The sequence below is a fragment of the Musca domestica genome, unplaced genomic scaffold, assembly GCF_030504385.1.
Source record: "Musca domestica strain aabys unplaced genomic scaffold, Musca_domestica.polishedcontigs.V.1.1 62, whole genome shotgun sequence".
Lineage (NCBI taxonomy): Eukaryota > Metazoa > Arthropoda > Insecta > Diptera > Muscidae > Musca > Musca domestica.
In genome coordinates this window covers 3,309,341-3,326,844 of record NW_026712369.1, presented here as the reverse complement: position 1 = coordinate 3,326,844, position 17,504 = coordinate 3,309,341, and the positions used below count along the sequence as shown (strand labels likewise).

The 17,504-nt window shown below is 29.6% G+C and overlaps 2 protein-coding genes across 3 annotated transcripts in view; one reads left to right on the top strand and one right to left on the bottom strand.

Annotated features, from left to right (window-relative positions):
• Nucleotides 1–17,504, top strand: part of LOC101890617 (angiotensin-converting enzyme) — a 331,191-nt gene that overhangs the window by 43,214 nt on the left and 270,473 nt on the right. The gene's annotated exons all lie outside the window — the stretch shown is intronic.
• On the bottom strand, nt 8,781–16,184 carry LOC101899944 (uncharacterized). Of its 2 annotated transcripts, XM_005191085.4 has the most exons (4): nt 16,002–16,182; nt 15,698–15,815; nt 10,077–11,138; nt 8,781–9,957 (listed from the first exon to the last, which is right to left on the bottom strand). In XM_005191085.4, the coding sequence occupies exons 2-4, from the start codon at nt 15,707–15,709 to the stop codon at nt 9,949–9,951; spliced, it is 1,083 nt and encodes a 360-aa protein (XP_005191142.1). In that variant the 5' UTR covers nt 15,710–15,815; nt 16,002–16,182; the 3' UTR covers nt 8,781–9,948. The 2 variants fall into 2 exon arrangements, with proteins under 2 accessions (XP_005191142.1, XP_019895027.1); XM_020039468.2 differs by lacking the exon at nt 8,781–9,957 and having other exon boundaries at nt 9,969–11,138; nt 16,002–16,184.

Here is a 17,504-nt window from a genome sequence, read left to right as displayed (position 1 = left end):
CCAATAAACGTGGATTTTTTAAAAATATTTTTTTCATTGACCAATAAACGTGGATTTTTATAAAAATATTTTTTTCATGGACCAATACACGTGGATTTTTTAAAAATATTTTTTTCATGGACCAATACACGTGGATTTTTATAAAAATATTTTTTTCATGGACCAATACACGAGGATTTTTATAAAAATATTTTTTTCATGGACCAATACACGTGGAGTTTTATAAAAATATTTTTTTCATTGACCAATACACGTGGATTTTTATAAAAATATTTTTTTCATGGACCAATACACGTGGATTTTTATAAAAATATTTTTTTCATGGATCAAAAAAAAAATAAAATTTTTTAAATACTAGTTTTTTCATGGAACATTAAAGGTGGATTTTTATAAAAATATTTTTTTCATTGACCAATAAACGTCGATGGATTTTTATAAAAATATTTTTCTCATCGAACAAAAAATTGAAATTTTTTAAAAACTTTTTTTCGTGGGACAATAAACGTGGAATTTTAAAAAAATATTGTTTTTCATGGACCAATAAATATGGATTTAAAAAAATATTTTTTTCATGAACAGAAAAAATTGAAATTTTTTAAAAACTTGTTTTTTTAATGGACCTATAAACATGGATTTTAATAAAAATATTTTTTTCATGGACCAATAAAAGTGGATTTCAAAAAATTTAAAATTTTTAAAAACTAGTTTTTTATGGAACAATAAATGTGGATTTTTATAAAAATATTTTTTCATGGACCAAAAAAATTTAAATTTTTTAAAAACTTTTTTTATGGAACAATAAATGTGGATTTTTATAAAAATATTTTTTTCATGGACCAATAAACGTGGATTTTCATAAAAATATTTTTTTCATAGACCAATAAACGTAGATTTTTATAAAAATATTTTTTTCATTGACCAATAAACGTGGATTTTTATAAAAATATTTTTTTCATTGACCAATAAACGTGGATTTTTATAAAAATATTTTTTTCATTGTCCAATAAACGTGGATTTTTATAAAAATATTTTTTTCATTGACCAATGAACGTGAATTTTTATGAAAATATATTTTTTTATCATTACTTTTATGTATCTTTTTTTTTTTTGAATTTTATTGAATGAAAGCAAAAATTTCAGAAAAGGCAAAGGCAGAATAAGTTTAGATTTTAGATTTGTAACGGGATGTGTGAAATATGAAGACCATCGGTTGTTTATTTCGGATTATATGATCGTTTTGGTTATTCAAAATTGTGACCCTTTGTGGGCGAGGCACAAGAAGGAATGCTCCGATCTCTACCATCTTCACAGCAGTTCTTGTTTTGATAGAAATATTGAGATGTACCAAGTCTGAATGGAATCGGATGTTAATTTCTCGTTTCATGAGCCATCCATGAAGGATATGCATATTCTTGTGATGTGTGAAATTTAAAGACAATCGGACTCTTATTTCACATTTTATAAGTGTTACAAATATTCGAAATTTTGACCCTTTATGGGGGAGGTACTTGATGGAGTGAACCGATATTGTCTATTTTCTCACCTGATCTAGCACTGATGCAAATATTAGGATTTGCAAAGTTAGAGCAAAATTGAATTTTGCTTTCTCCTCCCGTACGATAAATTATTTTTTTTCGAAAATGTGGGAATGTACCAGAAGTAGTTGACCAATATTGCCCATCTCCGAACTCGATCTAAGTTTGACAAAATATTACGATGTACCAAGTTTGGACCAAAACCCTTCGAGAGTTATCGTACTCAGCAGCCAGCCAAACGAACGGACGAACATCGCTAGATCGACTTCCAAATGTTCTGAAACGGACTTGGTCCAAATGTTCTGAAACGGATTTGGTCCGTTTTTTCGATAAGCTTATACCCTCTCTAGCCAAGAATTCTTGTTGTATTTCGACATATTTTATTATACCGGAATCGGAATCGGTTCTACAGCCCAGACGGTAAATTGGCTATGCAGGTCCACGTCTTCGAATAGCCCCCATATAACGGTACCTCTCGATATTCGGCATTATTCACCGGAATTGTTTCAAATATAGTATTTGAAGTTCCTAATGGGTACTACAGCCTATGACAGAAAATTGTCTTTGCAGGTCCACGTCTTCGAATAGCCACCATATAATCGTACTTCACGATATTCGGTATTTTGATGATATAAGCGACATTATTCACCGAAATTGTTTGAAATTTGGTATTTTAAGTTCGTAATGGATACTGCACCCTAAGACAGAAAATTGTCTGTGTAGGTCGCATAGCCCCCATATATCGGTATCTCCTTATATTCAGTATTTTGATGATTTTAGCGACATTATTCATCGGAATTATTTTACATTTGGTATTTGAAGTTTCTAATGGCTACATCAGTACATGACACAAAATTATCTTTACATGTCTAGGACTTCGTATGGCCCCCAAATATCGGTACCCCCCCATATTCGGTAGTTTGATGAATTTAACAGAATTTTTTTAAAGATTCTTTTTTTATACCCACAACGTTGGAAAGGAGGGTATATTAACTTTGTCATTCCGTTTGTAACATCCCTAAATATAAGTCGATAGAAACCAATTTTGTCACTATTGGTTTTAAAAACGACAAGAAAAAATAATTTGGTGTCATGAAAATCAATGTTATCGGTTTTATTTTCGAATTAGAATTTTATCGGTTTTGGTTGTCATAGAAGCCAATGTTATTGGTTTTGTTATTGGAAATAAACCAAGTTGCTTAGAGCTGTCACTTTTCATTTGCTTTGGATTTTTTAAACTATTTTTAAAGGATATTCAAAGGAATTAAAATGTGGATTTTTTAAACAATTTTTAAAGGATATTCAAAGGACTAAAAATGTGGATTTTTTAAAGAATTTTTAAAGGACATTAAAAGGACAATAAACGTGGATTTTTTAAAGAATTTTTAAAGGACAATAAACGTGGATTTTTTAAAGAATTTTTAAAGGACTATAGACGTGGATTTTTTAAAGAATTTTTAAAGGACTATAGACGTGATTTTTTTTTAAGAATTTTTAACGGACTATAGACGTGGTTTTTTTAAAGAATTTTTAAAGGACTATAGACGTGATTTTTTTTTAAGAATTTTTAACGGACTATAGACGTGGTTTTTTTAAAGAATTTTTAAAGGACTATAGACGTGGATTTTTTAAAAATTTTTAAAGAATATTTAAAGGGCTATAAATGTGGATTTTTGAAAGAAATTTCAAAAGGATATTTAAAGGACCATAAACTTGGATTTTTTAAAGAATATTTAAAGGGTTATAAACGTGGATTTTTGAAAGAAATTTTAAAAGGATATTTAAAGGACCATAAACGTGGATTTTTTAAAGAATATTTAAAGGGTTATAAACGTGGATTTTTGAAAGAAATTTTAAAAGGATATTTAAAGGACCATAAACGTGGATTTTTTAAAGAATTTTTAAAGAATATTTAAAGGGCAATAAACGTTGATTTTTTAAAGAATTTTTAAAGGGCAATAAACTTGGATTTTTTAAAGAATATTTAAAGGGCAATAAACTTGGTTTTTTTAAAGAATTTTTAAAGAATATTTAAAGGGCAATAAACGTGGATTTTTTAAAGAATTTTTAAAGAATATTTAAAGGGCAATAAACGTGGATTTTTTATAGAATTTTTAAAGAATATTTAAAGGGCAATAAACGTGGATTTTTAAAGAATTTTTAAAGAATATTTAAAGGGCAATAAACGTGGATTTTTTAAAGAATTTTTAAAGAATATTTAAAGGGCAATAAATGTGGATTTTTTAAAGAATTTTTAAAGAATATTTAAAGGGCAATAAACGTGGATTTTTAAAGAATTTTTAAAGAATATTTAAAGGGCAATAAACGTGGATTTTTTAAAGAATTTTTAAAGAATATTTAAAGGGCAATAAACGTGGATTTTTTAAAGAATTTTTAAAGAATATTTAAAGGGCAATAAACGTGGATTTTTTAAAGAATTTTTAAAGAATATTTAAAGGGCAATAAACGTGGATTTTTAAAGAATTTTTAAAGAATATTTAAAGGGCAATAAACGTGGATTTTTTAAAGAATTTTTAAAGAATATTTAAAGGGCAATAAACGTGGATTTTTTAAAGAATTTTTAAAGAATATTTAAAGGGCAATAAACGTGGATTTTTTAAAGAATTTTTAAAGAATATTTAAAGGGCAATAAACGTGGATTTTTTAAAGAATTTTTAAAGAATATTTAAAGGGCAATAAACGTGGATTTTTTAAAGAATTTTCAAAGAATATTTAAAGGGCAATAAACGTGGATTTTTTAAAGAATTTTTAAAGAATATTTAAAGGACAATAAACGTGGATTTTTTAAAGAATTTTTAAAGAATATTTAAAGGGCAATAAACGTGGATTTTTTAAAGAATTTTTAAAGAATATTTAAAGGGCAATAAACGTGGATTTTTTAAAGAATTTTTAAAGAATATTTAAAGGGCAATAAACGTGGATTTTTTAAAGAATTTTTAAAGAATATTTAAAGGGCAATAAACGTGGATTTTTTAAAGAATTTTTAAAGAATATTTAAAGGGCAATAAACGTGGATTTTTTAAAGAATTTTTAAAGAATATTTAAAGGGCAATAAACGTGGATTTTTTAAAGAATTTTTAAAGAATATTTAAAGGGCAATAAACGTGGATTTTTTAAAGAATTTTTAAAGAATATTTAAAGGGCAATAAACGTGGATTTTTAAAGAATTTTTAAAGAATATTTAAAGGGCAATAAACGTGGATTTTTTAAAGAATTTTTAAAGAATATTTAAAGGGCAATAAACGTGGATTTTTTAAAGAATTTTAAAGAATATTTAAAGGGCAATAAACGTGGATTTTTTAAAGAATTTTTAAAGAATATTTAAAGGGCAATAAACGTGGATTTTTTAAAGAATTTTTAAAGAATATTTAAAGGGCAATAAACGTGGATTTTTTAAAGAATTTTTAAAGAATATTTAAAGGGCAATAAACGTGGATTTTTTAAAGAATTTTTAAAGAATATTTAAAGGGCAATAAACGTGGATTTTTTAAAGAATTTTTAAAGAATATTTAAAGGGCAATAAACGTGGATTTTTTAAAGAATTTTTAAAGAATATTTAAAGGGCAATAAACGTGGATTTTTTAAAGAATTTTTAAAGAATATTTAAAGGGCAATAAACGTGGATTTTTTAAAGAATTTTTAAAGAATATTTAAAGGGCAATAAACGTGGATTTTTTAAAGAATTTTTAAAGAATATTTAAAGGGCAATAAACGTGGATTTTTTAAAGAATTTTAAAGAATATTTAAAGGGCAATAAACGTGGATTTTTAAAGAATTTTTAAAGAATATTTAAAGGGCAATAAACGTGGATTTTTTAAAGAATTTTTAAAGAATATTTAAAGGGCAATAAACGTGGATTTTTTAAAGAATTTTTAAAGAATATTTAAAGGGCAATAAACGTGGATTTTTTAAAGAATTTTTAAAGAATATTTAAAGGGCAATAAACGTGGATTTTTTAAAGAATTTTTAAAGAATATTTAAAGGGCAATAAACGTGGATTTTTTAAAGAATTTTTAAAGAATATTTAAAGGGCAATAAACGTGGATTTTTTAAAGAATTTTTAAAGAATATTTAAAGGGCAATAAACGTGGATTTTTTAAAGAATTTTTAAAGAATATTTAAAGGGCAATAAACGTGGATTTTTTAAAGAATTTTTAAAGAATATTTAAAGGGCAATAAACGTGGATTTTTTAAAGAATTTTTAAAGAATATTTAAAGGGCAATAAACGTGGATTTTTTAAAGAATTTTTAAAGAATATTTAAAGGGCAATAAACGTGGATTTTTTAAAGAATTTTTAAAGAATATTTAAAGGGCAATAAACGTGGATTTTTTAAAGAATTTTTAAAGAATATTTAAAGGGCAATAAACGTGGATTTTTTAAAGAATTTTTAAAGAATATTTAAAGGGCAATAAACGTGGATTTTTTAAAGAATTTTTAAAGAATATTTAAAGGGCAATAAACGTGGATTTTTTAAAGAATTTTTAAAGAATATTTAAAGGGCAATAAACGTGGATTTTTTAAAGAATTTTTAAAGAATATTTAAAGGGCAATAAACGTGGATTTTTTAAAGAATTTTTAAAGAATATTTAAAGGGCAATAAACGTGGATTTTTTAAAGAATTTTTAAAGAATATTTAAAGGGCAATAAACGTGGATTTTTTAAAGAATTTTTAAAGAATATTTAAAGGGCAATAAACGTGGATTTTTAAAGAATTTTTAAAGAATATTTAAAGGGCAATAAACGTGGATTTTTTAAAGAATTTTTAAAGAATATTTAAAGGGCAATAAACGTGGATTTTTTAAAGAATTTTTAAAGAATATTTAAAGGGCAATAAACGTGGATTTTTTAAAGAATTTTTAAAGAATATTTAAAGGGCAATAAACGTGGATTTTTTAAAGAATTTTTAAAGAATATTTAAAGGGCAATAAACGTGGATTTTTTAAAGAATTTTTAAAGAATATTTAAAGGGCAATAAACGTGGATTTTTTAAAGAATTTTTAAAGAATATTTAAAGGGCAATAACGTGGATTTTTTAAAGAATTTTTAAAGAATATTTAAAGGGCAATAAACGTGGATTTTTTAAAGAATTTTTAAAGAATATTTAAAGGGCAATAAACGTGGATTTTTTAAAGAATTTTTAAAGAATATTTAAAGGGCAATAAACGTGGATTTTTTAAAGAATTTTTAAAGAATATTTAAAGGGCAATAAACGTGGATTTTTTAAAGAATTTTTAAAGAATATTTAAAGGGCAATAAACGTGGATTTTTAAAGAATTTTTAAAGAATATTTAAAGGGCAATAAACGTGGATTTTTTAAAGAATTTTTAAAGAATATTTAAAGGGCAATAAACGTGGATTTTTTAAAGAATTTTTAAAGAATATTTAAAGGGCAATAAACGGGATTTTTTAAAGAATTTTTAAAGAATATTTAAAGGGCAATAAACGTGGATTTTTAAAGAATTTTTAAAGAATATTTAAAGGGCAATAAACGTGGATTTTTTAAAGAATTTTTAAAGAATATTTAAAGGGCAATAAACGTGGATTTTTAAAGAATTTTTAAAGAATATTTAAAGGGCAATAAACGTGGATTTTTTAAAGAATTTTTAAAGAATATTTAAAGGGCAATAAACGTGGATTTTTTAAAGAATTTTTAAGAATATTTAAAGGGCAATAAACGTGGATTTTTTAAAGAATTTTTAAAGAATATTTAAAGGGCAATAACGTGGATTTTTTAAAGAATTTTTAAAGAATATTTAAGGGCAATAAACGTGGATTTTTTAAAGAATTTTTAAAGAATATTTAAAGGGCAATAAACGTGGATTTTTTAAAGAATTTTTAAAGAATATTTAAAGGGCAATAAACGTGGATTTTTTAAAGAATTTTTAAAGAATATTTAAAGGGCAATAAACGTGGATTTTTTAAAGAATTTTTAAAGAATATTTAAAGGGCAATAAACGTGGATTTTTTAAAAGAATTTTTAAAGAATATTTAAAGGGCAATAAACGTGGATTTTTAAAGAATTTTTAAAGAATATTTAAAGGGCAATAAACGTGGATTTTTTAAAGAATTTTTAAAGAATATTTAAAGGGCAATAAACGTGGATTTTTTAAAGAATTTTTAAAGAATATTTAAAGGGCAATAAACGTGGATTTTTTAAAGAATTTTTAAAGGACATTAAAAGGACAATAAACGTGGATTTTTTAAAGAATTTTTAAAGGACATTAAAAGGACAATAAACGTGGATTTTTTAAAGAATTTTTAAAGGAATATTAAAGGGCAATAAACGTGGATTTTTAAAGAATTTTTAAAGAATATTTAAAGGGCAATAACGTGGATTTTTTAAAGAATTTTTAAAGAATATTTAAAGGGTAATAAACGTGGATTTTTTAAAGAATATTTAAAGGGCAATAAACGTGGATTTTTTAAAGAATTTTTAAAGAATATTTAAAGGGCAATAAACGTGGATTTTTTAAAGAATTTTTAAAGAATATTTAAAGGGCAATAAACGTGGATTTTTTAAAGAATTTTTAAAGAATATTTAAAGGGCAATAAACGTGGATTTTTTAAAGAATTTTTAAAGAATATTTAAAGGGCAATAAACGTGGATTTTTTAAAGAATTTTTAAAGAATATTTAAAGGGCAATAAACGTGGATTTTTTAAAGAATTTTTAAAGAATATTTAAAGGGCAATAAACGTGGATTTTTTAAAGAATTTTTAAAGGGCAATAAACGTGGATTTTTTAAAGAATTTTTAAAGGGCAATAAACGTGGATTTTTTAAAGAATTTTTAAAGAATATTTTTAGTTCGAATTTCCAAAAATCCTTGTTTTTTCTACAGGAATTTGGACCTTTTGCCCTGCCCTTTTTGAATTTCCAAAAATTCCTTCGAATTTTCAAAAATTCTTTTTTTCTACAGGAATTTGGACCTTTTGCCATTATTTTTTTTAATTCCCAATTTAAATAAATAAAAGCCATAAAATTATTATTTTGGTTTTGTTTGGTCGATCAATCAATCACTTGGATTATCGTTTATTCATTTTTCCATTTGATTTTGAATTATTCCATCATTATCACATTTTTCAACTTGTCTTTATTTTTGTATTCTTCTCTAGTGGCAGAAAAATGTTGTTTGTTGTTGTTATTAAATTTTTTTTGGTAACATAAAATATTGGTTATATGTGATGTATGTATGTCATTTTGTATAGCTTATTGTTTTTTTTCGATGTAAATACTGTTTAACAAAACACGTAAAATATTTGAAATTTGAATATGAACAATATATAATACAATACGGTTTGTTTGGCTGATTTTGTGGGGGGTAGGGGGTATTGAAAATAAAAATCTGGGATTTTAACTACACAAAAAAATTACATACACATAACACAATAATATCAATAAAAAAAAATCCGCTAATGAAAAGCTTAGCTAAACTAGTCTAAGAAAAATTGTTTGGGGGTGTTTTAAATAAAATCTCTTTATCGGGGGGGGGGTCCTAGGGGGCCCTTAATCTCATTTTTTTGTTGTTCAAGTCTTACTCTTCTAAAGCCACGCAAAAGTTGGCTGGACGGAAATGGGGTACTTCTCTTCTCGAGTTTATTCTACATATTGAGGAGATCACTCTCTCCCTCCCTCTCTTTTTGGTGAGATCGAGAGAGAGCCAAATATAAATTAGTTTTTTTTCCTATTTTTTACCTTATAAAATTACTCATGTTGACATTGCCTTAAAATTATTCTCAAAAAAATTAATAAATCTTATTAAATTGTTCTATACACAAAAAAGATGGCTTAGAAACTAAATAAAAAAAAATATTATTATTATTATTTTATATAAAAAAATCTCTCTCTGTGTGTTGGTTGGTTACTCTTAAAATCTAGTTGAGTTGGGCAGAGTTTGGGGCAGTTGGTTTAGATCAAGAGAGGAAGAATTTCAAGCTTAACTCTCTCTCTCTCTCAATTGAAAATTGCTGAGTTATCCATAAAAAGAGAGTTAAAAAAACTCTTTGTGTCTCTCTCTCTCAGATTGTTTTTTCTACACACTCTCTCTCTGGGGGGTTGGGGTTGGGGGCGTTCGTTGATTAAATAAATTGCTAAGTCCGTTATTTTGAGGCCATTATCACGTTTTTTGTTGTTGTTGTTGTTATTGTTTACCATTTCCAGAATCATTAGAATCAGTACTCATTAAAGCCATTTAACGTTTTTTTTTCTTGTTTTCAAAAGTCGGTCTATCTGTTTTTTCTCTCTCTCTCTCTCTCCCTCTCAATTCACACTTAACTCTCACATGTAACAAATCACTGGTATTACTCTCTGAAGCTGTATCTCTCTCCGTTGCCATTTTTTCATTATTTACACATTTTTGGTTCCGGTGGGAGATTGGCTCTCAGATCGCTCTCTTAGTGATGCTGTTGCGGAAAAAGAAAAGAGAAAAAAAAGAGAAAATTCAAATTAGAATCTCACTAATCTAATAATATTGATGATGATGGCCATAGCCATGATAACCATAGCTGTGACCGTGATCCACCTCATGTTCCTCATGCAGCGAGAGTCCATGGTGGCTCTCGATGTGATGGATGGGTTCATGGTGATGCTCCTCGATTTTCTTGTGAATGAATTCGGGTTCCTTGTAGGAGATATGCTTCTCATGGTATTCGGGTACATGTTTCTCCAAGTGGACGGGCACGGGCTTTTCGTAGGGTACATGCACGGGATAGGGTACATGTTTCTCAACCTTAACTGGGATTTCCTTGACAACGGGATAGGGGGCGGGCACGGGCACCTTAACCTCATAGGGTACGGGTTTTTCAACATGCACTGGCACAGGTCTGTCATAGGGGACATGTACAGGAACTGGAACCTTCTTAATCACCGGCACTGGTACGGGTTTCTCAACATGATAGGGTACAGGTTTTTCAACTGGATATGGGACTGGCTTCTCGACGGGCACCTTAACGGGATAATGGACAACCTTTTCAACGGGATATGGTTTCTCAACGGGCACATGAACCTTGACAGGATAGTGCACCTTCTTCTCAACTGGATATGGAGCGGGCACATGCACCTTGACGGGAACATGCACCTTCTTTTCTACTGGGTATGGTGCTGGTACGTATACCTTAACGGGGACTGGACGATCATAGGGTACATGTACTGGTACAGGAACTTTCTTTTCCACGGGATATGGAGCTGGGATCTCGTGAGGCACCTTAACTATTTCCTTGACTTCGTAGGGTACGTGCTTGACCACCGGATAGGGTTTGGGCACTTTCACCTCAACGGGCACAGGTACATGTTTCTCAACGGGGACATGTACATGCTTCTCCACCGGCACCGGGTATGGTACCTTCTTGACAATAGTTAAGGTCTTGTGCTCATGTATGGGATACGAATGATGATGATAATCCTCGAAATGATGTAGGCCACGTTTAGTTTTGGTGGTCTCATCAGTGCCATCGGCGGATTTCTTATCATCTTCGGCCTTTGATTCGATTTTCTTATCCTCAGCTCCGGCTGGTTGCTTTTCTTCTTCGGCACGTGTCTGTTGGACGACTACCAGAAGTAGGGCCGCGAGCAGAAATGCTGTTCGCTGTTGGGGGAGAAGAAAGGGAAAAGGAGAAAAATTTAAAATGAGAAATTGTTTTTTAAGAGAATGGAGTAAAAAGTTGACTTTTTTATTTTGTTCGCTGGTGGGGGAGGATAGAGGGGGCAAAAGGAGACAAATATTAAAGAGAGGGCATTTAAAATGAGAAATTATTGTTAAAAGAGGAAGAATGGAGTAAAAAGTAGATTTTTTAATTTTGGTTCGGAAAATTTGGGTTCCTTTATGAAGGAGAGCTATTGATCTTCCTGCAGAAGATTAGTTTGGCCTAAGATATTAGAGTATCAATAGGAATTTCTTATAGAAAACCTATGGGATTTCTTTAGAGAAACAAAAATAATATTTGTATATTTCTTTGTCAGTTGATCCTCAAAAAGATCAAAAAAATATTTGTCAGGATAGTTTTTATAGAGGAGCTAACTCACGTAAAAGAAAACAAAACTTTTTAGCTAGCTGATTCAACGCCCTCTATTGGCAGACTTTCAAACAAAGGATTGAAAATTAGTTGTTTTTTAAATCCTATTTTGGTTATAATATTATGAACATTTAGCTGCTGAATTGATTCATTTACGCCTAAAATCATACCCAACGCTTGAAAAACTTCATTGATATCAATACTAAAATTGAGGCACAGATGGCGCTCAACGATTTGTATTCCTTTAACCTATAAACAATTCTTCCATGAGGATGATTTTCTGCATTAAAATTGATATTTGATTACGGCATTTAGCTGCCAAATCTGTTTTTTTTATCTCTCAAAAGCATACCTAATGCTTGAAAAACTTCAATGGATATTAATTTCGAAATTGAGGCACAGATGGCGCCCAACGACTTGCATTGCTTTAACCTATTAACAATTGTATTGTGGGAATGATTTGCTGTATTAAAATTGATATTTGATTACGACATTTAGCTGCTAAACTCGTTTCTTTTAATCCCCGACATCATACCCGATGATGGAAATCTTAATTGAATATTAATTCTGAAATTGAGGCTTAGATGGCGCCCGATGATTAATATTCCTTTAACCCAATAACAATTCTTTTGTGCGAATGATTTTTCGTATTGAAATGGATATTAGATTACGGCATTTAGCTGCTGAATTTATTTCTTTTAACTCGCAAAAGCATACCCGATGATTGAAAATCTTCATTTAATATCAATACCAAAATTGAGGCACAGATGGCGCCCGATGCTTTATATTCCTTTAACCCATTAACAATTCTTCTGTGCGAATGATTCTCTGTATTAAAATTGATATTTGATTACGGCATTTAGCTGTTGAATTTATTTCTGTTAACTCTCAAAGGCATAACCGATGCTTGAAAATCCTAATTGGATTTCAATTCTGAAATTGAGGTACAGATGGGGCCAAATGAGGATTTTCCTTGAACTCACTAATAATTCTTCTATGCGGTTGATTTGTCATATTAAATTTGACATTTGATTAAGGCTCTAAAGCGAATCCATTATTATTTTTAGAAACCTAAACGCATGCACAATGCCTCAAAAATTTATTTGTTAATCTTTGTTTAAATTGTGGTATAGATGGAGCTTGTGGTGGCTGAGTGATTTTTGCCGCAGTTTTTTTAATCGAAAAGCCAATAAATTATTCCTCGCATAAAGGAAATAAAAAACTTCTCGAAAAACAATAATATTTTCAGTTTCTCCGATTTTATAGCCGATGAATTATTTCATCGCCCTCTATTGACATATTTTTAAATAAATGATTCAAAAGTAGTTATTTTAATACCAATTTCGGTAATAATATCATACATTTTAACTGCTGCATTGCCTGAAAAACTTCATTGAATATCAATTTTCAAATTGTGGAACAGATGGTTAATATTCCTTTAACCTATTAGCAATTCTTCTGTGCGGTCGTGTTAAAATTGGTATTTGATTACGAAACTAAAACGAATTTATTAGTGTTTCAAGCCTAAAAGTAAGTTCAATGCACCAAATTTTCGTTTGGTTATCATTGTTGAATTTGTGGTACAGATGGCGCTCGTTGTGACAGTGATTTCTGACTCAGATAATAAAGCTTTTATACGAAAGTTTTAAAGATTTTTTTTTTAATAGATTAGCTACTGATTTACTTAGAGATTCTATTTTTCGATTGTTGAGCGAGATGAGGTTTGGATATAATTTGCTTTAGGAAAACGTTTCTAGTGACTATTTATCAGATATTTTACCATTATATTTTCTTGCTTCCAAACGCCTAAAAGCATGCACTATGCAGCAATTTTTTAATTAATAGCAATATATAAAGTGAATTATAGATGGAGTTCGTTGTGACTAGGCGGGAAGTAAAATATTAGTCTATATACTAACCAATATCCCTGTTGAGAACAATATTAAAATTGAAGTGTAGGTGTCGTTTTGCATATGTAAGATTTTTACTAAAATGTTATTTTTTAAATTGATCGGAGTTTGTATTTATTTTTTTGTGAGAGTGTGAGACTATTGTCACTTAAACAAACAATATCACTGCTTCGGTGGAAAATATTGCAATTGAAGTATAGATAGCCTTTCGCTTATTCTTTTTAAACGCCTAAAATCATGCAATATACCCGGGAATTTTATGGAATAACCATATAAATAGGGAATTATAGATGGCGTTCGTCATAACTAGGCAGGCAGAATAATATTTTGCCTGTTGACCAACCAATATTTCTGCCTTGTGCGGAAAATATTGCATGAGCTTGAGGTTGCTAAATGATTCTTACAGTGAATGATGGGATATTATATTAAAAATGTTTGACAATTTTTATAATTTATTGGCAGTCGCATTAGAATCAAACAGATCCAATCTGGAACGGGAACAATAAATAAAATGAAATTAGATATCCTCCGAAAAATAGAACCAGAGACAGAACACTAAAAATGACTAGTTGTATTATTGTTGTATTGGTCCTGAAAGTCATAGAAAGATCCAATTGTGGACTTATGTAGATAAGGGGAATTATATTTTAGCCTTCCATATAGAGAAGAGGTTCATTGAAAATAGAGAACCGAATAACTGGATTTTTTTCAATCAATAGATACTGGGGGAATTTTGAGAAAATTAATTTAAAAAAACCTCCAAAAAATTAAAACCTGATACACTTAAAATTACTAGTCGAATTAATGGTCCTGCAAGTCAATTTTATGTCAATTTTTTTCGGGATCATATGTTCTCCTCATAATATTGATGGATGGATAGAAAGATCTCATTTTCCTCCGAATAATTGGAACCCGAGATAGGACACCAAAAACTAGATAGTTGTTTTCCTGAGAGTTATTTTCATGTAATTTTTTTTCGGGAACATATATTCTCCTCATGATGTTGGTGCAAGGATAACATTCACCTTTCACTCCCATCTTCAGAAATGCGTTCTATTCTCAAAAGCCGAGTTAGACAGAAATATTTTCGATCTATTTATGCAAAGGTATTAAGTTGTTATTCTTCTTTAATTTTTTCATCTTGGCCACAGTATTAGGAGAACAGAAGGATATCTAATTGTTTCTCTTTTCGACACTTGGGATTTTTTTTTTTATTTTTAATTATCCTTAATGAAGACTATGGAACTCCATACTTCAATTATTTCGACTGGGAATAATTTTTTTCAGGATCTATTTATGCAAAGGTTTTAAGTTGTTATTCTTCTTTCATTTTTTTATCTTGGCCACAGTATTAGGAGGACAGAAGGATATCGGATTTTTCTTTTAAATGCTTAAGGGATTTTTTTTCAATTATCCTTATTGAGGACTATCGAACTCTATATTTACATTTTTCATTTATCTTTTGTTAAATCATTTCTTATATCCCATTTTTTTTTTGTTATATCCTGAAAATATTTTTGGAAAATATGTTTCTGAGTTTAATTATCAGAGTGAATTTTTTGGAAGGATAATTCTATGCAAGGATTTTTAGAAAGATTTTTTTTTTAATATTTTAAAATTATTGTTTCGAAGCATAATTCCAAGCGTAGAAATTTTTGATTTTATGAAACCTAGACTTAATTTTTGTGCCCGAAAAACCTACCAAAAAATGAAATTCCTATTCGAGCCTTTTTTTACTCAGAAATAAAATATAGAAGCTTTTTTCAGTTGTAGATTTTCTGCGACTGAAGATATTTTTAAAATAATTTTTGGGGGAAAAGCAATTAAAAATCCAAAAAAATCGTATTTTTAATGGGAATTATTTTTGCACTCCCGGGCGACCGAATATAATTTGGCTAAATTGCTTGAACTTCAGAAATGTAGGAGTTTCTATAATTCACTAGTTTTTTTAATTGTTTCCAAAATTCCCAGGATTGAAGACTACATCGGTGTTTGTAGGATATCCAGTATTTTAAGGATTAGCCTAAATCAATATTTTTTTAATTATTTTCTATTATCCTTAAAGGCATCGTAATTGGGCTTTTTATATCTTTGCACCAATTTTTCATTTGATTTCTCTATTCTGAGTTCTTGTGTCTTTTTTTTGTTATTTCACACTTTTCTTTGCTTTCAATGTCCTTTTCACATTTTTAACACCACTTTTTTTCCTGTCCTTTACTCACCATTAACTTCATGGTGTTTGTTGGTATTTGATTAGCTTAGGTGAGCGAAGCAAAGCAACTTGGCCACAAAATATCCACAAAAAAAGTATCCTTGTTTTTTTCGAATTACACAGTAATGCTGGTTATGGCAGGAACACGTACACATGAAATGAAGAGAGAGAGAGAGGAAAACAAAAGACTTAAGCAACAAACTTCAAATGCAAATTATTTCAACACTTTATTTTTTTTAAGGAATTTTTTTAAATATTTTTTTAATATTATTTTTTTGTTGTTGTTTGTTTTGTATTTTCAAAAAAATTATTACTTTATGTATCCGAGCCGCACGCTTAACGTAAGGAACGCACACGTATCTTAAATTTAAGAAAAGCTGTGCTAGATTGCTATGTTGTCTATAGCTGCACAGTTAACAATTAAATGATACCATCCAAACGCTTAGCACTAACTTTTATACGAAAACTTCAAGAAATCCGCCAAATAGAAACAAAACTAAAAAAAAAACATAAAAACCCAACTAAACGAACCAAGCAATCAAATGAGCAGAAACAACGCAACTCTTGTGACGCCAGACGCCAGGCAGATAAATGTGGCCGGCCAGAAGAGGAGGAGGAGGCGGAAGGGGGGCTGGGTCATACAAAGATCCCCCGAAATAAAAATACGTTACAGGTCGTTTGCAATGGCAAGAGGAAAAGGGGGAGGGGGGGCTTGTTTTGGTTTTTCTTCATAGCTGCTGACTGGCTGGCTGGCGGGTTGGCTGCTTGTTTTTGGTTTGTTATTATTGGCGGCAAAAACAAAAATATAACCAAGAAGTCTGAATAAACGAATACAAATTACGACGTATGTATGGCGGCAGCAGCAGCTCGAGTGGTGGCAGTACAGGTAGTAAGTCGGCTAAAAATTTGTAAGCCAAAAATATTGGCATAGTCATAGAAGCCTTAGCCAGTATTGAGAAAAACCAGCCATCAACAAATGAAAATGCAAGTTTACAGAAGGCCTAGAGTTTTCCAGCAAAAGCAAAAAAAAAAAAAATCGAAAATCAAAAATCAAAACTCCATTGGGGGGGAAACGAACGAATTTGGGCATGAGAGGAGGCCAGGTCTTCTTGGCACCCCAAGACCCAGGCAACACATTATTGCTGCAATATGCCATTAGATTTTTTTTTTTGTTTTCGGCATCAAGCCATAAAAGAAAAATAGCAGCAACAATTTTGCCATCATCACTCATAGCTCCCCAAATGATTACACTCGGTCTCGGCTAGGCACGTTGCAGGTATTTGTTGGTAATTTAAAACTAAATCAAAGCATAATATTTGCTGCCTGTCTGTCCGTCTGGCTGTCTGCTGTTGCCTCACACACCAACTCAAAACGCTAATAATAATGAACTGTAACATGGCCCGCCAACAGAAAACGTGCAACAATTGGTGTTGCATATTACCAACGCCAACACTTCTTGGCTCTGAGGCTGCCGTCCGCCTGGCAAAACAATTGCAGTATGAAAAAGTGCGAAAATGTAACAACACTTCTTTTGGGTTTCCATTTTTTTGTTGGTTTCTTTGCACCACCTCCAGCCAGCCAGCCAGCTGGAGGTGATGAGGCATTGTTTTAACGATTTCCCAAAAAAATAAAAACAAAGAGAATCCACTACCATTCCAAGGGGCCTTTTTTAAAAATATTTTTTCAAAGAATAATTCCAAGCGTGGATTTTTTAAAAATATTTTTTCGAAGGAAAATTCCAAGATTGGATTTTTTAAAAATAATTTTTCAAAGGAAAATTCCAAGCGTGGATTTTTTAAAAATATTTTTTCGAAGGA